This window comes from Vigna umbellata, chromosome 9 (genome assembly GCF_029865625.1).
Source record: "Vigna umbellata cultivar VRB3 chromosome 9, Vumbellata_1.0, whole genome shotgun sequence".
In the NCBI taxonomy this organism is placed as follows: domain Eukaryota; kingdom Viridiplantae; phylum Streptophyta; class Magnoliopsida; order Fabales; family Fabaceae; genus Vigna; species Vigna umbellata.
Genome location: NC_142173.1, coordinates 27,314,115 through 27,337,263, shown reverse-complemented (window position 1 = coordinate 27,337,263; position 23,149 = coordinate 27,314,115). Strand labels below are relative to the sequence as shown.

General features: G+C 35.5%; 1 protein-coding gene and 2 pseudogenes across 2 annotated transcripts; 1 reads left to right on the top strand and 2 right to left on the bottom strand.

Moving 5' to 3' along the window:
- Positions 1 to 481: 481 nt before the first annotated feature.
- LOC124831682 (tricyclene synthase EBOS, chloroplastic-like) lies at positions 482 to 4,664 on the bottom strand. The gene is made up of 7 exons (XM_088098467.1): positions 4,414 to 4,664; positions 4,042 to 4,313; positions 2,469 to 2,847; positions 1,657 to 1,875; positions 1,410 to 1,548; positions 1,063 to 1,311; positions 482 to 956 (listed from the first exon to the last, which is right to left on the bottom strand). Exons 1-7 carry the CDS (start codon positions 4,635 to 4,637, stop codon positions 630 to 632), a joined length of 1,809 nt encoding a protein of 602 aa, XP_087954593.1. The 5' UTR covers positions 4,638 to 4,664; the 3' UTR covers positions 482 to 629.
- Positions 4,665 to 6,305: 1,641 nt separating this feature from the next.
- On the top strand, positions 6,306 to 8,268 carry LOC148193116 (soluble inorganic pyrophosphatase 6, chloroplastic-like; annotated as a pseudogene). Its single transcript, XR_015782291.1, has 5 exons — positions 6,306 to 6,311; positions 6,402 to 6,562; positions 6,960 to 7,060; positions 7,158 to 7,335; positions 8,026 to 8,268. The product of XR_015782291.1 is annotated as a soluble inorganic pyrophosphatase 6, chloroplastic-like (transcript).
- A 4,701-nt stretch (positions 8,269 to 12,969) lies between these two features.
- On the bottom strand, positions 12,970 to 18,484 carry LOC148193115 (uncharacterized; annotated as a pseudogene).
- Between the last annotated feature and the right edge of the window lie 4,665 nt (positions 18,485 to 23,149).

The following is a 23,149-nucleotide window of genomic DNA, read 5'->3' as shown; positions in this document are numbered from 1 at the left end:
CAACAACACCCTCCTCACAATGGTGTCAGCGACGAACATTTGAAAAAACAATGAACGACGATTTTGGACAATGGTGATTGGAGACGATTTAGAATAATGACGATTGGAAAAGAGCAGAGTAATGGAGATGAAAGGAAAAGCAAAAACAATGGAGATGAGAACATGCGCATCAGTGGAGGTAAAGGGATGAGCAAAATCGCGTAACAGTAAGAACGGAAAAGAGAAGAAGAGACAAAATTTTGACCTTATTTCATCAAAAACATACCAACAAATAATGATTCATCGATAAATTAAAACAAAAATATCTTACTGACGAAACATTCCGTCGATAAATACAAAATTTGTTTCCGCCGATAACTCTATTGATAATTAACTTTTACCAAAAGATCATGATTTGTTAGTAAATATCATCAATAAAACATAATTTTACTTTAAAGTAATTTATGCATATCTTTACTATATTAGATGAAGAAAAAATAGGTAAAATAGCAAGTTACAAAATTATTTTATTAGAATCAAGAAAATATTTTAACAATTTAACTTGAAAATAACTAGATGATACAAAGATAACAAACCCTTTAATTATATACAAACTAATTTATTATTCTTTTGCAAGATTACCATTAATATTAATAAACAACTTGTTGTAATGCCTCCGTCTCGTAAAGTGCAATGGGTTCAATTATCAAAGATAGTATGCGATTCTTGGCAGTGCTATCTGGGGCTCCATGTCCATCTCCATACTGATATGTGCACTGAGAAATTCTTCCAAGGTTCATGGCTGTTTCTACGAAAGCTTTAGGGAAAGGAGACTGTGACACTCTATCTTTGTTCATCTTCTTCCACGTTTCGTTAAGCAAACTATGGATATGCTTGTAAGCACCCTCTTCACTAGCACCACTTTCTCGCATGAAACATACAATGGAGCTTGCTGCTTCACCTCTCTCTAACTCTGCCTGTTACAACACAAGACCAATTACTTTTATGTTTTAGGCTGTTGTTTTAATGATGTAAAAATGTCACAGAAAAAAAAAACATGGTCATGTATGGAATCAAATTTACCTTTGATGTGCCCAGATCATTGCAAAGTCGAAAAATAAGGGATGGTTTCTGTAACAGGGAGTGGTAATTGTGCAAGGATTGAAGTGCCTCTTTTGTAATGCTTTGGTTTAGTAAGAAATAAACATGGGTGAGTATAACCACCCCGGAGACTGAGACCCATGCATTGTTGATGTAATCCTCGAATCTTGGCAAGTGTCTGTCGCGACTCCATCTGGCTTCTTGTAGGAATGCTTTCAACATATCAGACCACTGTGTAATTTAATTAAAAAACAAAAATAATCTCAATAATGCACTAACATGTATACATAATATAAGAAATAATTGCTATAATTTATGAATTAACGCACTGCTTTGGTGAGGTAGGGTAAAATATCTTGTCCATGTTCCTTAAGGGCATCATAGGCAAATTCGTTGACAGTGTTGTACAGTGCCAGAAAACATATCTTCATGTAATCAGGGAGAACTTGAACTGCTTTAACATCCCAACTGAAACAAGAAAAAAAAAAAATTCTAATTAGTGCACTGATTAATAATTTCAGCAGTTTTTTTCATGCTCGTGATTGAAGGTTTTTTCTTTTTTTTTACGTAAGCTACCTTTCCACAGCTGCAGTGAAAAGTTCTAATTCGTCTAAGGTGCCATAGACATCATAAACGTCGTCGATTGTAGTTATTAAGGAAGTAACTTTTGTTAAGCCTTTACGGAGATCACTGAACTGAGGCTCGAAGACCATTCCAACAGTCCAAAAGAAACATTCCATAAGTCTGTCTCGGCTGAAGCTTAACTTTGAGGCCAGTCCCATTCCCCTCCACCACCTTCATCACGATGTAATCAAGAAAAATGAGGTATCTCTAAAGATGTAATAGAAAAGGATCATAATAAAACTGTAACCTTCTATTTTTTTAAGGGAATAATTGTCTAGTTAACAGAAAATATTATTTCCTTTTTCATTCTGTTTAATTAACCTTTTATTTTTTCTTTCTCCCCACTTTTGTGCACACGTACGTCTCTTTCCTCGAGATAATACTTGAAAATTTCATTTAATAACTTCCCCACCACTTTCCTTCTCTTTGTCCTTTTCTATTTTCTTTCTCATATAATAAAACAATGAAAGAATACGTAATTGATTGAAAAATTTAAGCGCGGAATCACATAATCATGACTTTTTGGAAGACATGTATAGTTTTTTTACCAGAATTTGTTTGTCTGGTAGATTTTTATTTTCAACATTTACGGTTGCAGCAGGCATTCTTTTAGTTAATGGAAAAAGACACAACACTGCTAGTTCAGTTAATCTTGTGTTAAATATTATAGGACTAAAATTAGTATTTTATATCAGTCTGATGTTGCATCCAATTTTTATCCTTTGATATTTAAATACTGATACGTTTTTCCAACACAGACTCACCTTGACATTTGTTGGAGATCGTTTTGCATTGTTGACTGCACAATATTGAAATCAAGCTTTGCTGCTTCAAGCAGAAATCGATTTGAGTCTGTTCTTTTAGCATAAGATTCAATGGACCACCTTGCTTCCAGCCTTTGAATTCTGTGATGGAGTGGAAGCTCCAATGCATGATTCACTTGTTCCAAAAGCATGTTACCGCCTTTACCTTCGTTGAGGGCAACCCTAAGATGGAAGCTAGAGAACACCATGGCCTCATCCAAAATCTTCTCTCCTTCGTATCCAAGAAACGATGCCTCGTACAGACTCAGCATTCCCTTCACATCGCTCACAAGGCTTGCCTTGAAATTACCATTCTCCTCCTTAAAGCTCTCAAATATATCTACATGATCAAATAAGTACACACGTGAAGCTATAGTACCTAGACAGGCCACTTATATTTGATAAAAGAAACCAAAATGTTCAACTTATATACTTAAAATAAATAAACAAAAACATGTAATACTTTATATACCACTGCAATTACTTGGTATTCTAATTAAATTTATAAATATATTCAAAATACTGATAAGGAATTTAAAATATATATATATATATATATATATATTAATAAAACTTATTTGTTTATCTGTCTATTAGGCATAGTCTTGTTCCAGATTAGTGAGGCAGCATAAGCTGTTATTTGAAATGTTATTTGAAAGGTCGGTTATTGGTAATTATTATACAAGCGACCGACACCACTCTTTACTCCAAATCTTTAGAGAATGAGTCTTTTATCTTTATATACTGTTCTACTTTCTTATTTCACTTTCTTTGTTCTACTTTCTTATTTCATTTTCTTATTTCACACTCGGGAACCATTGGCTCGACTTTGATATTATTGTTGGATCTATCGAGGAGAAGGTTATCCGTGTGAGTTACACAAACACCAATAACATCTTAGCCAACTATATAACGAACCGATATCACTCTTTACCCAAAACCTTAAGACAATGGATTAATAAGTCTTTCATCTTTATATATTGTTCTATTTTTTTATTTCTATTCCACGTGAGCTTACACTTGAATACCCAACATGGTGGTCCCCAACTCCACATGACAATATAGCGGAGTTTAAATACATATATTTATGATGTTAAGGCCTATAACGGTGTTCATCAACAGCTCAGTACCTGGTTTTCTTTATGTTGTACATGTGTACTGTGTTTCGCTTTTTGTCTGATACGATGACAATATTGGTTAAAGTAAGATGATAAAGTTTTATTTTTGTTTTATCACCCCACTTTTGTTCACACTTCTTTTTCCTACAGATAACAGTTGAAAATTTCATTTAATTACCTCACCACTTTCTTTTTTCGGTTTCTATTTTTTATCAAATAATTAAAACATAATGAAAGTATATATAGATGTAGTGTTCTTTCTTTATTAGGAATCAATGCAAAACATAATTAGTGCTTATTTGTTAGGTTTAATGGTAGTTTTCAGATATTTTACAAACTAAATAATATTATAAATAATTGTTTAGAAAAAAAATTTATTTTGCTTATAATAAAATGTAATATAACGTTAGTTATACCTGCTGAGACATCATGGCCATATTCTCTGAGAAGCCTAAAGCACAAAGCAGTTTCGTGCAAACTTCTGTTAACGAATGTGCTACTGAATCCTGCAGAAGAGTGACACCGAAGAAGGGCTTCACCTATCTCCTTGTCATAATGGTAACTCAGACCCAATCGTTTCACATCGTTAATGAGTTCAAGTTTGAGCCATATGTCTGAACTTTCATCCTTTATCATTCTCCTCACTTCCTCCTGCAACATCTTGGCCCTGTCCTCGTATCTTATATCCAGAAAACGTTATACAAAGAACGAATCACGTATACGTGTGTAAGAAAAAGTTTAGAATAGGGACAGTGTATATGATAATTATGATGCTTTAACTAATTACAGCGTAGGCATGCTTCAAGGACTGCAGAAAGTCGTAAGTCCAGAGGTTGGGTTGGTAGTTTGCTGATTTTCTTTCAGAAACGTTAACGTTTGTGGTGGTTGCGTTGTAGCGAGGGAAGATTATCCTACGTTGGAGAAGATTAGGAGCTACTGGTTTCAGAGGTTTGGGAAAAGTGAGATGTGGAGTAAAAGAGGAATTGAGTAACGTTGGGTTCACAAGAGTCATTTTGTTCAAGGCTCGCTTATGTCTGCAACTGCGAATGTTTAACATTGGGTGGTCTCATACGTATATATAGATGAGAGGGCCGGATGATTATTGGAGCTGGAATAATGTGGTCCCAAACTTTTAAAATTGCATATATATACATACGATAATTAAAATATTTACTTTTAATTTTTGTATGAATTATTTATAAGGTGTAATCATACATTTGGTCTTTTCTTATGATTTTTTTAAATAGGTCTTTTTGTTTGTTTTAATTGAATCCATATTTTTTTTTTTAAAAATTGAAGTAATTAAGTTTCTTTAGTTTTACACTGAGACATTTAAAGACAATTAAAGAAGGTGTCACGGTTGATATTTTTATTAAAATATTTTTGTAATTATTTTTATTTTTATTTTTTAATATTTTTATAAAAATAAAAAAATTATCATGATCCTGTTAATATCACGTATTATGTTAATTTTAATTCGATAGTTAGTGTTTTTATTTTATCTCAATTTATTTTTATTTTTTTTTAAAATTAAACAATTTTATTTTTTTTTTAAATTCAAACAAAAATTAATTTGTATATAATGTTATACAAAAAGGTACTAAAGGTCATCATTCCCGCATAGAGGTGGTGGAGGTAGTGGTGGTTGAGTAGTAGGTGTAGGCGGAAGGAACAATTTTTGGGTGAGGGTGTTGACCACTTCCAAGAACTTCTCATTCTACTCAGCTCGTATAACAGCATGTTCTGGAGCAGTGTTTGTAGAATGTTGTGCCATGAGATTATGCATATGTTGAAATAGGGTAAGAGAAGCTATGCACTACAAAAAAAAACTATTATCTGGGGGTTATTTGAGGGGTTTTAAAAAACTCCCACAAACTAACATAATTTAAAAGGATTTTAGTGAATTGTTCAAGAGCTAACAGTAGAGGCGGTTTAAATTCTTTCTAAGAGAGGTTTATATCTTACCTAAATTATAATTATTTTTTCTTTTTATCTTTTCCTTTTCTTCAATACATTTAGTTTCCGTTCATCAATGGATATGAGAGAATAAATTTGAGAGAAATTTAAGAGGATTTAAAAATAGATTTTTTATAATTTATTTAAGTGAATTAAAGATAAATAAGAATCAATTTAAAAATAAAATTTTCTAATTTGTCACGTTAATAAAATTCACTTTTAAATTCACCAGGGAAAAATTTATCTTCGGCACGCCTTCTCAACGAGACGAGTCTAGCCGACGAGCTCGCCACGATCGCTGCCGATTCGGCTCCATCCCAGAATCCCCGCCAATACCACCGCGCTAATCCTTTTCTCCTTCCCCACACATCTGGATTCTTTGAACTCTTCACCGTGCAAATCCATGCTCTGGTTTAATATTTGTATTTTCTGTTATGGATCAATAGTTTGGTAAGTTGTTTAGGATAGTCTTTGTTTTGGCTGATGTTGAATAGTTTTAAATATTCTTATGCTTCACTAGCTAAATGAGATATTCTGTTTCACACATCTACATTTCTACATTTCCTCTGCTTTTATGAAAGAAATGTTGAGCAGGAGCCAAATTTTAATGTTTTATGAGGATTCATCATGATTTATATTTGCTTAATATGATGGAAGCTAATTAACCGTGTAGCTATGTAATAAGAATTACTATTAATGAGATATTGAGCTTTTCAATTAGGAAATGGAAGTAAAGTTCAAAGAATGAGTTTTCTGCCATGTGGGCTACCTGTTATGATTCTGTTACTTGTACCTAAAATGTAATTTGCAAAATATTTAGGTTTCTCTTTGGCATGATATTCCATTGCCATCGGGTGATGATATCTTCAACTTCATTGTTGAGATTCTTAAAGAATCCAGTGCAAAGACGGAGGTTGCAACTGATGAAGCTTTCACTCCGATAAAACAAGATACAGAAAAGGGAAAGCTTTGATATTACCCGTGAGATACCATTTCTGAGCTCATGTTGTTCCTTTCTTATTCTAAATTACATTATTTGTTATTGGCAGTTCACTTTTAACGTAAATCTATTCTCTATATTATTTTGTTGCCTTATTGTTGAGATAAATGTGGTGTGATATTTCTTCTTTAGTGTTGTCTATTTACTACCGTAAATCTACTACTTTCAGGGTTCAATACCCATTGCTGACCTTTGATAGTTACCCTTCCTTCTTAAATGCCATTTTCATGTTAATTTTTTATCCTTAACAGTTGAAGCATTTTGCATCTCTCATTTAACACATCCTTGACTTCTTTTACTATGTCTGGTTGATCTAGCTAGACTGATTTGGTTTCATATTTAGCCTATTCTTAAACACATCTTATTCATGTTCTCCAGCTACAATATACATTGGAACTATGGCTTACTTCCACAAACATGGGAAAATCCATCTTTTGCAAACTCTAAAGTTGAAGGAGAACTGGGAGATAACGATTCAGGTATTCCATTAATAAAGATTGTAGACTTCCCTCCCTACCATAATGTTATATATTATGAATACAACACAATATGTCTGAAATCATTGTAATTTTGCAGTTGATGTTGTTGAGATCGCTGAAAGAGAGGAAAATATGAGGTTTTGAAGGTCAAACCCTTGGGTGCATTAGCCATGATTGATGAAGGGGAACTTCATTCGAAAATTGTTGCAATCTCATTAAATGATACAAAAGCATCCTTGGTGAATGATGTTAATGACGTTGAGAAGCATTTCACTGTAAGATCTCTATCACCTAACTGTCTGATAACTTATTTCATAAGTCTGTTCTTGTTCATTTTATAGTTTATGATTATATCAAGCAGCTAGATGACTTGTTAACTGTTTGATCCAAACTACCTAGTTAGGGCAGTCAACTTATTTACCATTACTACATATTGACTAAAAAGATTACTGAGTCAAACATAAATAGTATTGATTGTACAATTAATGTTAGGAGATTAATGTTCTTGTTCAAACATCAAACCAGGTCCCTAGTTTTTACTATTATATATTAAAGAGCTTTTTGGATTGAAAATTAGAGAAAAAAATCATAATGCCTCTACGTTGTAGATAATCAATTCCTCATATTCGGGACAGTAAATGGTAGTATAACATTTCTTCTTCTCTTTTTACTCTATTTGTATATCAACAAAATTTGATTTACCATACGTCATTTAAAATAGTTAGCAAACTTTCTGGTCTGATATATAAAACCTCACTATTATACAATATATATATATATATATATATATATATATATATATATATATATTGTGTGTGTATTTACCAGTAGAAGCAGTGCGAAACAAACTATAGTACTCTGTAAAATTGTACATTCCCATTGGTTATCTTAACAAATTCATTTTTTTTGTTTCTTTCCTGCAAAATTGTATGAGTATAATTATAATTATTTTTTTATCATTTTAGCAAGTTGGTGATGCAAATGAGCCCAAGTCTCCTTTGAGTACAAGATCAAAGACATTCATCTTGTGGAAGTAACACTTAGGGAGTTTATAAATTTTTTTTAGGATAAAACTATATCTAGTTTATTATGAATTTTGAGTACTTATTGATTAAGTTGTAAGGATGGGTTTTATTTTAAATTGATTTTATGTTACTATGATGATTTTGACAATGAAATTATATGAATTTGTGATGTCTTTAGTTACATTAATATGTTTGAATATTGTTACAAATAAATATTTTTGATCTAAAAATATAACCACCTCAAATGGTAGCGAAAATTAAATAATTCTAGCAAAATAAAGTAATAAACCTTAAATTAAATAATACAAACGAGGGAGGTTACAACTTCCAAAGTATAATTGTCAAATTGAATAGTACATATTAATACACAAAATAGTGTAAAAAATGTAGGTATTTTTTGTAATCAAATGATTAAAAATAAAAGAGGTTAAAAATTGCCACAAAATAATAGTTGGTAATAGAGGAGGTTTTTACCCTTTGCAGAAAAACCTCTGCAAATTGAATGTGATACCATGGGTCGCGGAAAACCCCCTCAGATAGGCTGTGGCGACTCAAACTGCGACGGTTTGAAAAACCTCCGGAAATTATTTTGCGGAGGGTAAAAACCCCCGCAAATCGAAAAAAGAATCTCCACTAAATAACATTTTTTTTGGAGTGATATCAGATGGTAGAGCATGATATAGGGGTATATGGGTTAAGGGTTGGGGAGTGGATGGGATGGTTTAAAGATAGGGGTTGGATGAGTTAGTTATAGTGATTTGTTAGGTTGGTTCAATAGTGTGGGGTAGAGGCTAGGCGATGTATAGTGATCTCTTGAAAAAGAGCTTCACAAGCTTGGCATGATAGACGATGTCACGAGGAGAGCTTAAGCCCATCTTGTAGCTTCTTCAACATCAATAGCTTCCTTGATAACCAAGGGTTGTGTCATTTGGGTTCTAGGACGTAGCATTGATAGGAGTCATTTTCCAACAACTACATCATCTATTGAGAAGGTAGCATTTGTGTCACCAAATTGATGAGTACGACATGGCTCAACAATGCTCAAGTTAGGTGATGTTTCAGTAGGGATGTTGAGACCGAGATACGAACCTAACGAATCGCAACTACTCCTTCCTATAATGCTGTTACTGTGATATCTCTCTTCCTGTGTTATGCTCTCTGAAGGGGAAGATGGGCTGGGTACCTGCAAAGACACTCCGACGCTCAAGTCAGAAAAGGGATGTGTGATCAAGAAGAAGAATAATTTCTCTCTTAATTTCTCTCAAGGAAAAACGTACCTTTTTTCCTCTGTGCTTCTCATATTTAAAACAGTAAAATAAACCGTTTACCTGAAAATCCGGTCAGTTATCGAAGTTGACTATTTGGAAGTTGTAACTGCTAGATCGTGTTTGATACTGGGTCAGTTACTCCCGTGATTCATGGCATTGACCAATATTCGCAACTGGTTACTTCTAACCGCTAAACCGTTTATGTTAAAACTGTTAATTTAGACATCGCTCATTATATGTCGACCGTCTTATGTATCGACACAAACATATGAGATGTCGTGCGAGCGCTATATGTCGCGACATCACTGTTTGGTTGTCGATCACCAAGTGGTCGACATTAACTTGTAGATGCGATCGTCTAAACGACTGGCGTGACGATGTGTTCGACATGCATATGATCGTGACAGTGCGACCGTAATTGTCGCCAGGTCGCCCGGGTCACCGGTCGACCGTTGGCGAGTTAGGTATCCTACGGTACAGGTGACATATATCCTTCATCACATTCTTCTACCAAGTGGTGACTAGAGGAGGCATAGTCTCATATAGAGGCAACATTATGAAGGTAGATAGACTATTATCAGTATAAATACACATCAAGCTCATTATAGGTTGTTAACAGATCAACACTCCACTATTTCATCGGGTTGGCTAGAGTTGGGCAAGAAGGAGCAGGGTGAGATCCCTTTATTGTTTCAACCATTTGCATCTTCAATGGTTGTCCATCTACAACTGATAAACAGTGTGCAATAATGTCAACAACCACAATGATCTTCTTATGGCATATGAAGTTAGACTAATTATGGAAGACCAAGATCAGGAATATCGTTTGATAAAATGCCTTCGGAATATCTAGTTTTAGAGAGATTAACAAATAAGAATACTCTCAAACGATGATGCTTCACAAGGCTGTATGAAAGTTTTAACAAAAGATGAATTATGAGCTACTGCTTTTCAAATCTTTTATACAAAGCAACATCTAAATACTTGTAAGGAAAATATGTATGTGTATAAAGATTATGAGATGTTAGATGCTAGTTTTTGTGATAAAAGCAAATGAAAAACTTTTGAATAGTAATGTAATAAACTACGAACTTTATATTGGTTCACTCAACCTGAGCTACGTCTAGTTCTCTCTTAAGAACTCTTAAGGGGTTTCACTAATCTTTTCCATGATTTCATGAGTTTTGCCTCTTCAGGATCTCACAGAGTATTCTCACCACTCCTGGCTACAACGAGTATTAGTACCATTCCTAATTACAACGAGTATTAGGACCACTCCTGGTTACAACGAGTATTAGCACCACTCCTGGTTACAAGGAGTATTAACACTAGTTCTGGAGTATTAACACCACTCCTAGTTTACTATTTCTCATCAACAAATGTACCGAATTTCTCAAGTAATATAAAATGGTAAAACTAAGTATAGTTTTCCAGGAAACTCGTGTAATACTAGATAATTATACTATTAATAACTCATATAAACTAAAGAATGGAAAATTATGTGCAAGTAAATAAATACATAAAGAATATAGGTGGACTTTGGTAGCTAGAGGCACTTAGAAGTGGAAAAAAGTCATAAATGGTATGAAATGGCTTCGCTAAGGGTAGATTTCACCGGGTTCACTCTCTTATTTTGATTTGGTTGCTATAACCATTTTCAGTCCCTATTTTGATTTGGGAGCACGTTACTATGAATTTCATAAAGGATCTTCCCAATTCCTTTTGGAAACAAGTGATCTTTTTTGTGGTTAACAGGCTGAGCAAGACTTCTCATTTCATAACATTACAACACCCATATACCACATCTGATGTGGCCCAATGCTTTATGGATAATGTCTTTAAGCTTCATGGTTGTCCAACATCAATAATAAGTTACAGGGATCCAATTTTTGTCAGTCAGTTCTGGAAGGACTTCATGGCTTATCAAGAAATTCAAGTTCAACTTTCAATTGCTTACCATCGATACACAGATGGCCAAACAGAGATAGTGAACAAATGCATTAAGGTGTATTTGAGGTGTATGTGTTCAGATCATCCTAAACAATGGTCCAAATGGCTTCCCTTAGATGAATGGTGGTATAACTCCCCTTAGATGAATGGTGGTATAACTCGACATATCATAACACTATTAAGGCCAGTGCCTATGAAATCATGTATGGACAGGCACCCCAACTTACCCTGTTTATCAGGGGAATCTAAGATTGAACTGGTCGATAAAAGTTTGCAGAAGAGGGAAGAACAATGTAAGATGGTCAAGTTTCACATGAAAAGGGCACAAGCAAGGATAAAACAAATGGCTGACAAGAGTAGATTTAACGGGACCTTTGAAATTGGAGATTTGCTATTCGTGAAATTACACCCTTGTAGACAAATCTTTGTAGCATTTAGGAGCAGTGCCAAATCAGATTTAAAATATTATGGACCTTATGTTGTAACAGACAAGATTGGAATAATAGCTTACAAGATCCAATTACCAGCTGGATGACTCGTTCATGATGTTTTTCACATGTCACAACTGAAAAAGTTTGTAGGAGAAGCTAGCACATCAATCCACTACCCAATAAATGATGAAGATTCTAAAGTTAAGGAGTCAGAGGCGATAATAGAAAGGACGACCGTCAAAAGAGGAAATAGGGTTGTTAGTAAGGTTGTTGTCAAATAAAGCACCTACTTCCAGAGAAAGCAACGTGGAAATTCTTCTTTGATTTGAAGAAGTTTCCTAATTTTAATCCTTGAGAACAAAGATTATCTTAAGAAGGGAGGATTGATGCAGTATATACGTTAGTGTCAGTTATTTAGCGGGAGATGACAACATCATCATAAACCCGCAATTTGATGATGGTTTGAATAACTGGTTTTGAAGAGGCTGTAAGATTGTGTTGCATGATTCCATGAATGATGGGAAAATCGTTCCAAAATCTAGGAAATTCTTTGCATCTACAACAGAATGCACACATACCTGGAATGGAATTCAGCAAGATATCACTAGACGCGAGCAGCGCAAGGTGATCTGATGGAAGCAGCTCCATGACGTGTAGAAGGATGCTTCAAGACGCAGAGAAGTGGCAGCGGATTGAGAGAAAATGCAGTGGAGTTTCTGGATGCACGGAAGGTGTTTGATAAGATGCTGGAAGTGTTTGAGTAGTTGTGTTTGGTAGAATTCTAGCTCAGCAAGCTTTCCAAAGGGGAAAGAAGCTAGAGGAGGTGCAAGATAACAAAGCACAAGGTTGAACTTGAGAGTGAAAGCTGAAAATTGGCAGCATTTCTTTACTACAAATCAAGTTACCTTTACAAGTGATGAAGCTCTCTATTTATAGAAGAAGGAGAGCTTCTAAAACATATTGTGCAAGTTATTTAAATGTGCACATGCTGTAAAACAGATATAGGAAGCTTGGGCAGCAAGCTATAAGTGCCAACTCAGCAAAGCAATTGAAGAAGATTGAGTTGTTGTCTTTGGTGTTGAACGTAATGCAAAGCCATGGGCACCAACCATCCATTTGTGCTTCTTTTGCTTTACTTACGTGGCAGCCCTTTTAAGTTGCATAGACATGGTTCCTCCCTTTTATTAATATTCTACAAAAGCAATGTAAAAGTATTTAGCAAAGAGAAAGAGAACTTAGTAAGTAATACTCCATAAGAGTAAGGTATTGAGTGCTCCCTCTTCCTCTTGGATTCTCTTGGACATGGCTCTTGTTAAAGGTCCTATGTGAAGCTTAGATGGTCCTCCATCAGTCCCTCCCTCTTGAAAAAGATCTGTCCTCAGATCTTGGGAATCCTGTTGGGCATCTCCTGTGAAAGGAATTAAATCACAAATGTTAAAAGTAGGACTGACGCCATAACTTTCAGGAAGGTCTAATTGATATGCATTATCATTTATTTTCTTGACCACTTTAAAGGACCATCACCTCTTGGGCTTAATTTGGATTTACGTTGAGAAGGAAATCTTTCCTTTCTCAAGTGAAGCCAAACTAAGTCTCCCTCTTTAAAGATTACTTGTTTTCTCCCTTTGTTGTTGTAGTCAGAATATTTTTGAGTTTGTTTTTCAATATGGGTTTTAACCTTTTCATGTAACTTTTTGATAAACTCCGCTTTAGAAATACCTTCTTTATGAAGAAAAGAAGATGAATCTGGAAGAGGAAGTAAATCAAGCGGTGTGATAGGGTTAAAACCATAAACAACCTCAAAAGGAGAAAGTTTAGTAGTCTTATGAACTACTCTATTATAAGCAAACTCTATATGAGGTAGATGATCATCCCAATTTTTAATATTGCCCTTTAACATTACCCTTAATAGAATTGATAGAGATCTATTTACTACTTCTGTTTGCCCATCAGTTTGTGGGTGACATGTAGTAGAAAATAGTAGTTTAGTTCCTAGCTTGGCCCAAAGTGTTTTCCAAAAGTAGCTAAGGAACTTAACATCTCTATCAGAAACTATAGTTTTGGGTAAACCATGTAATTTGACTACTTCTTTGAAGAAAAGTTTGCTATATAGCTAGCATCATCTACTTTGTGGCAAGGTATGAAATGAGCCATTTTACTAAATCTATCAACCACCACAAAGATTGAATCAAACCCCTTTTGAGTTCTTGGTAGACCTAGGACAAAATCCATACTAATGTCCTCCCAAGGGGTGCTAGCTATTGGAAGAGGAAGATAGAGTCCATGAGGCATGACCTTAGATTTAGCTTGTAAACAAGCTATGCAACTAGAACAATGCTTTTGGACATCTATTCTCATGTGTGGCCAATAAAATTTGCTTTTTAAAGTATGAAGAGTTTTATCAACTCCATGATGGCCCATGAGTCCTCCTCCATGACTTTCCTTGATAAGAAGCTTTCGAATGGATCCTTGGGGTATGCATAATTTTCCTTTATTAAAAAGATACCCCTCAGAAATAGAATCCGTCGAATGGCTTCTTAAGACAAGATGCATATGTGGATGCAAATGTAGGATCAGTTTCATAAAGTTGCTTAATGTCATCAAAACCTAGTATTTGTGATCCTAAAGTAACTAACAATGCATGACGTCTAGATAGAGCATCTGCAACAACATTAGTACTTCCCTTTTTGTGTTTGATGACATATTGAAACTGCTCGAGATATTCTATCCACTTGGCATGTCTTTTGTTCAGCTTTCCTTGCCCTTTAATATACTTGAGAGATTCATGGTCAGTATTGATAATAAATTCTCTAGACACCAAGTAATGCTCCCAAGTTTGCAATGCTCGAATAAGGGCATATAGTTCTTTGTCATAGGTAGGATAATTCAATGTAGGTCCCCTGAGTTTTTCACTAAAATAAGCTATGGGGTGACCTTCTTGTATAAGGACAGCTCCTATTCCCACCCCAGATGCATCACATTCGACTTGAAAAGCTTTAGAAAAATCAGGTAAATGTAGAATGGGTGCATGTGTTAACTTATGCTTCAAGTCTCAAAGGCTAGACTTTGCTTTTCATCCCACTTGAATGACACATCTTTCTTTAAAAGTTCATTGAGGGGAGCAGCAATAGTAGAGAAATTTTCTACAAATCGTCTATAGAAACCTGCTAGACCTAGAAAACTTCTTACTTCTCCCACTGTTTTCAAGACAGGCCACTCTTGGATAGCATTGATTTTGCTAGGATCAACATGTACACCTTCTTTCCCAACTTTGAATCCCAGAAAAATGACACTTTCTTGACAAAAGGTACATTTGTCAAAGTTGGCAAATAAGTGATGTTGTCTAAGTAAAATCAAAACTTTCCTCACATGGTGAAGATGTTCTTTAAGACCTTTGCTATAGATTAGAATGTCATCAAAGTAGACTACAACAAAGCTGCCGATGTATTCCTGAAGGACATGATTCATTAGTCGCATGAATGTACTAGGAGCATTGGTTAAGCCAAAAGGCATGACTAACCATTCATAGAGGCCAAATTTGGTCTTAAAAGCGGTTTTCCATTCATCTCCGTCTTTGATTCTTATTTGATGATATCCACTTTTAAGATCAATCTTGGTGAACATGTTTGCTCCATGTAACTCATCTAACATATCGTCCAACCGAGGAATAGGGTGCCTATACTTGACTGTAATGTTGTTGATAGCCCTACAATCTGTACACATTCGCCAAGAACCATCTTTCTTTGGGACTAACAACACTGGCACGGCACAAGGGCTAAGACTTTTTTGTATCCACCCTTTTTCCAATAAATCATGGACTTGCCTCTCTATCTCTTTGGTTTCTGTAGGGTTAGTCCTATAAGCTGGTCTATTGGGAAGACTAGCTCCAGGGATCAAATCAATCTGATGTTCAATTCCTCTAAGAGGTGGTAAACCACTTGGAACCTCTTTAGGAAATAAATCATCAAATTCTTTCAAAAGCTTTTGTAACCCTTTGGGAAGAGAATCAAGTGGATGATTTATGGAAACAAGTGCCTCTTTGCAATAGAGAGAAAGTGAGGTTGTCCAAGAAAAAGATTTTTAGATTGTTTTGTTGGGACAACTACATTGGTTGAGGCACTTTCTAACAAACTCAAATTCTTCTCTTTTGAAACTGTTTTATTTTTGAGCTTTTTCTCACCATCCAATTTTTTTTAAGTATTATTTGATCCTCTCGTACTTGTGATGGTGTAAGAGGGCTCAAGATAATCTTTTTGCCTTTGTGTTGGATGGTGATCTTGTTGGTGACCCCATCATGCAAAGCTTGTTTGTCATATTGCCAAGGTCGCCCAAGTAAGATGTGACCTGCTTCCATTGGAACAATATCACAAATGATTTGATCTTCATACTTGCCTATGGAAATTGGTACACTTACTTGTTCCTTAACAACTATTCCTTCATCCTCTTTTATCCATTGAAGTTTGTAAGGGTTAGGATGAGGAGTAGGAGTTAAGCCTAGCTTTTCCACCATTCTAAAGCTACAACAATTACAACAAGAACCACTATCCACAATCATAGAACAAGTTTTATCAAAACTTTGCAGCGTGTGTGGAATAGGTTTTCGCGTTGAGATTGTTCTAACTCCACATGCTTTGCTTCAAGGAGTCTCCTAACCATAAGAAGATCTCCATCACAAGGTGGAGCTTCATGTTCCTCTTCAGATGAGGACAACTCAGACGCACTGGAGGTTGATACCTCACTATGATTTTCATGCTCAAGGATATAGGTTGACTTTTTGAAGTGACACTCAGTTGAATAGTGTCCTCTAGCCCCACATTTAAAACATCTAGTCTCCCTACCCTTGGAATCTCTAGTTTGCTCTCTTGGAGACCGTTGTTCCTTTCCTTGAGAGTTCTCTTTTTCTTTTCTTAGCACTCTATCCTTGCTTTTGATCTTATCTTTCTCTCGTTCACGCTCTCTCTCTTTTGATTCTTCATATCTTGGAAAACTACCCTCCCTCTTAAAATCTTTCCTATATGAAGAGGAGGTAGCATAAGGTCTCTTTGTGGAAGCTTTTCTTCTATTTTGTTCTTCCACTCTCACACATAGCTGGACAAAGTCATTGAGATCTAAGTAAGGTAAGAGTTCTACCTTATCTCTAATCTCATAGTTCAATCCACTCTGGAATCTAGCTATGGTGAATCTCTCCTCCTCTTTGATTCCCGCTCTCAACATGAGTAACTCTAATTTTTGCCTATATTCTTCAACACTCATGTTTCTTTGTTGAAGTCTATGGAGCTTGTCCATGACTTCTCTAGCATAATAGGCTGGGACATGTCGCCTGTGTAAGGCTGCTTTCAACTCATTCCAATATTGGATTTTGTAGTCGCCATTCATCCTTTGGTCCCTTATGATGGATGTCCACCAATAAAGGGCTGCACCTTGAAAGGTTAAGGTGGCTAGGGTCACTCTCCTCCTATCATCTATGTTGTAGCATTCAAAAATTTGTTCAACCTTCATCTCCCACTCAAAGTATTCTTCAACATTATCTCTACCATAGAAAGGAGGAAGGTCAAGCTTAGGTTCTACATGATGTTCTCTATGGTTGTGATGTCGCCTAGGAGGGTGTTGATAGTGATCATAAGGTTGGTAAGTATGGTGATCACTATGGTGGGAATGATCATCTTGATCATAATTTTGCCTATGAGAGTGATTTCCCTGTGTGTGCCTGCTTTGATTGATAGTAAGAGTGGCGACTATTTGCCTTAGCTCATTCAACTCAGTCTTGGTTCTATTGAGCTCTTCTCGCAACTCTATGTTCTCTTGATCTTGAGTGACATTACCTTGAACACTAGAGTGACTCATGCTTGTGAAGTAGAGAAATTGTTTTCACAATGATTTGAAAACCTTGCACAAGTATGAATCAAAACTTTTGAAAAGAGAATTTGAGGTGTTTTTGGTGAATGACTTCTATAGAGATTCTAAAGGTGAAGAAACCGAATAGCTCCCAGGAAGGAGAGGTGAGTCACAATGGACAAGCTTAGAAACCTTGTCCTTCCTTAGCCAGAGTGTCTCCTGACGTTTCTTACCCAAGTTTCTAGATAGAAGTCTTTCAAAACCTTTTTGGAATGTAACGATGTTATGCCCCTAATAAACCAAACGAAGGTTTGTCTATATGGTAGCGCACCTAGCTATCACGGAGACGTAGAACACAAATATTCAACAAGCAAAAGAAAGAAAGTATGAAATGAATGGAAAAAAAGAAAAAAAACGGCCCTAAGTGAAAGTGCAAATGACACTGGGAGCCACTTGACACACTTCCACACTAAGATGCGCAACTAGACTATTACAATGTTTAATGGAGTACTGGGAATTGCTTGATAAGCATTTTCCCCAAGTAACTCAAGTTTCAAAAGCAAAGAAGAATATACTACAAAGGTTCCGTGATAGAAAGCCAAATATACAATGAAATGTAGAACTATTTAAACAAAGCCAAGTGTGGCTGCAAAAGCAAAGTAAATGAGCTGAAATGGAACTTTAAAATGGTGTTTTTCTGCTGCAAAGAAGTGTTGGACAGCCAATGTAAATTCCTCTTGAAGTTCCCTTGTAGCAACGTTAGCAAGACCTCCACTCCTTAAGATGCTACCCCTTTGATAAGGCTTAGCTGGATGTTAAAACTCCACCACCAAATGATATTCCAGCACACCAAAATTCACAAAACCCGTGAGTGATGAAAAGCAAGGTGCATCCAATTTAAATGCAGAATTAATATGACAGCAGATATGGAAGTAAGAAAAGGTGATTTCTAAACAGTTTGGGGCTGGAATAAAGGCTAGCACACAAAAGGAACCTAAGATAGGGTCTAGAACAGATTAGAAAAGCAAGAAAAAACTCGAAACAAAGAGCAAATTCAAGTGCAGTGAAAGTGTTTGATGAAAATGCCAAACTGTTTGACAAAATGCCACAAAGAACAGCAGATTTTGGTGTTTTCTGGTTTTGGATTCATGAACACTGGATTGCAGGGGTTATTTGCTTTTTGATGCTTTGAATTCACTTGTATAATGATTCAAAAATGGTTGGAACAGAATCCCCTAGCTTTTGCCAATCCAAATTTCAAATTGAAACTTTTAAAGTATAGAAAACAGCAAAGAAATGCATACTGCACCAAAAATGTGGCTAGAAAATTGGAACAGCAGTGTGCAAAACAAATGGCAGTGTATCAAAGGCTCCAATGGTATGTCAAACAAGTTTATATCATCAATTTTGATGTGTACAAACACTTAGACAGCAAAGAATCACACTGCAGCAGCTAATCAGTAGTGCACTTCCCAATTTAGGCAAATTTGATGTTTTAGAAAGTGTTTTGGCACAAAGGTTTAAAAGTGACCAAATGAACAGTAAAGATGAACTTTGATGCACCAAATGTATGTATATAGACAACCAAAATGTGCCAAAAACCACTGAATCAGAATATAACTAGTTGAGTTCCAAATTGGAAGCAAAAATGGGAAGTCAAACTATGATTTTGCAGATTTAAGGAAAATGGACCAAGGAAACAGTTTACACAAGTTTCAAATGGTGAAATACACTTGCACAAATGTTTAAATTGCACTGTAATATGCAGATTCACCAAAACACAGTTGCAGTTGCTAAAAGTGTAGAAGAAATAAACCAGAACTGCAGCAGATTTGGAAATTCCTGTAAATCAAAGCTGGCTGGAGCAAGAAACATGTAAGAAAAGTCCTAAGCAACTAGATCTAGCTTGAAAATTTGAGCTAGCAGATGTTATATGACCTAAGACATGGCAAGGATTCAAGCACGGTGCAAAAACTTGTGGAGAATACTGTGACAGTTTTGGAAACCAGATTTTGATCAACTCAATACTGTTTTTGAAATTCTGTGATTAAAATGAGTTGTTAGACTTCCAGCACTGCTGAACAACACCAAGGAAACTTGTTCAAAGCTTAAGAACCAACAAATCTGGTCTGAAACAGCTTATAGCCAATGCACCAGATTTGGAAATATTGTGCAAAATTTGGAAAACAGATTATGAAGAACTCAACCACTCATTTTGGAATGCAATGTGTATTACGGATTGTTAACACTTGAAACATATGTGAAAGCAACAAACAAACTTGTTTCAAGCTTTAGAATCCAAAAATCTGGACAAAAACAGATTATAGTAAAGCAAACCAGAAAATGAGTTTTTCTGCAGAATGTGGACTGGAAAACAGTGTACCATGCTTGTGAGCTCAAATGATCAAAGCTGACTTTATGTCATTGCTTTATAGATCAACATATAGCTAGCAAGTGCACTGGATTCACTTAAACAACAAAGAAATAATGCTGGAACAGTAGCAAATACTAGACAGAATTAAAACTGCAGTAAATTCTGCACATGACTGACAAAAACAGAAAATGATTATTAAGCTAGATTCAAACGAAAATTAAAGAAGTTGCACCGATTAAAATGGAAAACAAACACTAAGGAACAGTGAATGAGGACAAACATCCACTACAATCATGAAATCAAACAATAGAAGTGAGAAAGAAAGAAAGAAAAAAATTCAGACAGTGGCAAATACTGGAACAGCACAAGACGGAAAAAAAAACAGAGGAATGGATACGAGACACTTAGCTCTTGAAGCGTGACTGAAACGACTGGCTCTTGATGCCAAATGATGGAAGCAGCTCCATGACGTGTAGAAGGATGCTTCAAGACGCAGAGAAGTGGCAGCGGATTGAGAGAAATGCAGTGGAGTTTCTGGATGCACGGAAGGTGTTTGATAAGATGCTGGAAGTGTTTGAGTAGTTGTGTTTGGTAGAATTCTAGCTCAGCAAGCTTTCCAAAGGGGAAAGAAGCTAGAGGAGGTGCAAGATAACAAAGCACAAGGTTGAACTTGAGAGTGAAAGCTGAAAATTGGCAGCATTTCTTTACTACAAATCAAGTTACCTTTACAAGTGATGAAGCTCTCTATTTATAGAAGGAGAGCTTCTAAAACATATTGTGCAAGCTATTTAAATGTGCACATGCTGTAAAACAGATATAGGAAGCTTGGGCAGCAAGCTATAAGTGCCAACTCAGCAAAGCAATTGAAGAAGATTGAGTTGTTGTCTTTGGTGTTGAACGTAATGCAAAGCCATGGGCACCAACCATCCATTTGTGCTTCTTTTGCTTTACTTACGTGGCAGCCCTTTTAAGTTGCATAGACATGGTTCCTCCCTTTTATTAATATTCTACAAAAGCAATGTAAAAGTATTTAGCAAAGAGAAAGAGAACTTAGTAAGTAATACTCCATAAGAGTAAGGTATTGAGTGCTCCCTCTTCCTCTTGGATTCTCTTGGACATGGCTCTTGTTAAAGGTCCTATGTGAAGCTTAGATGGTCCTCCATCATGATCTATGAGGTCACTGCTTTGGTTAGAATTTTTGGAAACAATGTCTCTATTCCTAATGTACGTGCTACTTTGTGGGTCCAAGCATCAAATCTTAAAGAACGGTATGTATATAGGCCATGCGATGTCATCCTGATACTCTATGTCAGGTTTTCTCCTTCATGTTCAAAAACATGGATTGGATTTTCGAAAGAGGCATTGCATGGCATCTTTTCTTTTCCTACACTCGCAATTCCTCTTCACACATTTTTATCAACACTCTCTCATGTCAAAGTAACATTCTTTTTCCCAATCCTACACAGTTATTTGTTCAAAAGACACTGGGTTTCTTTTTCCAATATTTATTTATATCATCTCGAACATCTTGGAAATGTGGTCATTTGAAATGATGGTTCTCCTGTCTGGCCTTCTTCCAAATCCGAAATTAGAAGCATCAGTACAATGAACCTTCCACACTCAACTGGTGAGACTATAGTTCATATATAATTACTTTTTTTTTTCTTTCTTAGTAATTCTGTTTTACTCCTTTTGGGTCGTAAAATTGAATCTAAACTGGGCTACCATTCAACTTAACGATGTGAAAGGGCAAATTTTGGTACTGTAGCAGTTTTCATTTGCTAATGAAAAAGGTGAACATGAGAAAAAAGAATGACATGAATGCCAGACATAATGGTGCATCAAACAGTCTTATAAGATATTTGTTTAGATTTAAGGGTATTGGAGTAACTAACAGAGCTTGAAGTAGTAGATATGAATTAACACATTGAACTATGCAATTTTTAAGTAGTAGATACGCAGTTTTTGGTTTGTTCCCTTTTGTTTAAGTACGTATTGTTGAAACAGAAAATACTGATAAATTATTGATTTAGTGAAACAAATCTGACTTATAAACTGCATTTTGTATCTTCCTTGGTTTTATTTCTGTAAGGTTTCAAACTTGGATCTGAGAAGCATACAACAGAGGCAATGGTACAAAAGTCTGGTTCACTACAATTGACTTCTGGTATTGAAGGATTGTCAGGGTTGAACACAACCCAGGCAAGCTTTCCACATATAAGAATCTGCTTTGATTTTCATGTCGTTTTCCAATTTTTGTAATTGCAATACACAAGTTCTGGTAAAAAAATGTTGTTGTTAGTACAAGTGGAGATAACATTATATATTAGAGAACTGGATTTTGGACTGTGTTGCATAGTTTTTGTTATAAAGATGTATTTTTCTGAAAATACATGTGATGCTAGTTTCCTTCTCTTGTTTTCTTACAACTTTTGAGCAGTTTGGTTTTGTGAATTTCATAAGAGACAATTACACCGTACTTCCTGATACCCGTGAGAGGATTTTGGCAACAGAAGTAACTGATTTGTTGAGGTAGGTTTTGTCCCTATATAATTTAAATTAAACCCCTTAATCCTATATACCTGTAGGCACAATATGAACAATTTCATTAGCATTTCTTGAAAATTGTCTTGACATTGATTAATTCTAAAATGAAAGAGTTCACACTGCTTCATCCAGATAAGGATTTTTAGCCTGAGAAGTTTTCTCATTGATCATAACACTGGTGTTGTTTTACCTGTGTTAGATATTTCCCATTCAGTTTATTATATTTATGTTATTAAACCCCTCTACGATCCCTTATTGTCTTCAATCCATACCACAAAAGTTTTTGCAATTAATAAGCCCTGTGTCATCAAACAATCTCCACTGTTAAATTTTATGATCTAGTATATTGATTATAATCTTGATGACTGCATGGAAATGGTTGTATTATACAATTTTCCTAATTAGCTCAATTATTTGAGGACTTCTTTCAACTTAACATATTTAATCAGTCCATGCTTCTATGGTAAAGTTGTTGCATTTGTTGTTTTGACATCCGATAAATCGTGCTGATATGAAGAATAGTTATTTTGAAAATTTGGCTCATTGGTTTTTCACTTGTTAACTGTTTTAGACGGAGGAATAGTCATACGGTGACTCAGAATCTGGTTACTGGAAAATTAAGCACAATCGAATCTTGCTTCCTGTTTCGTGCACCAGCA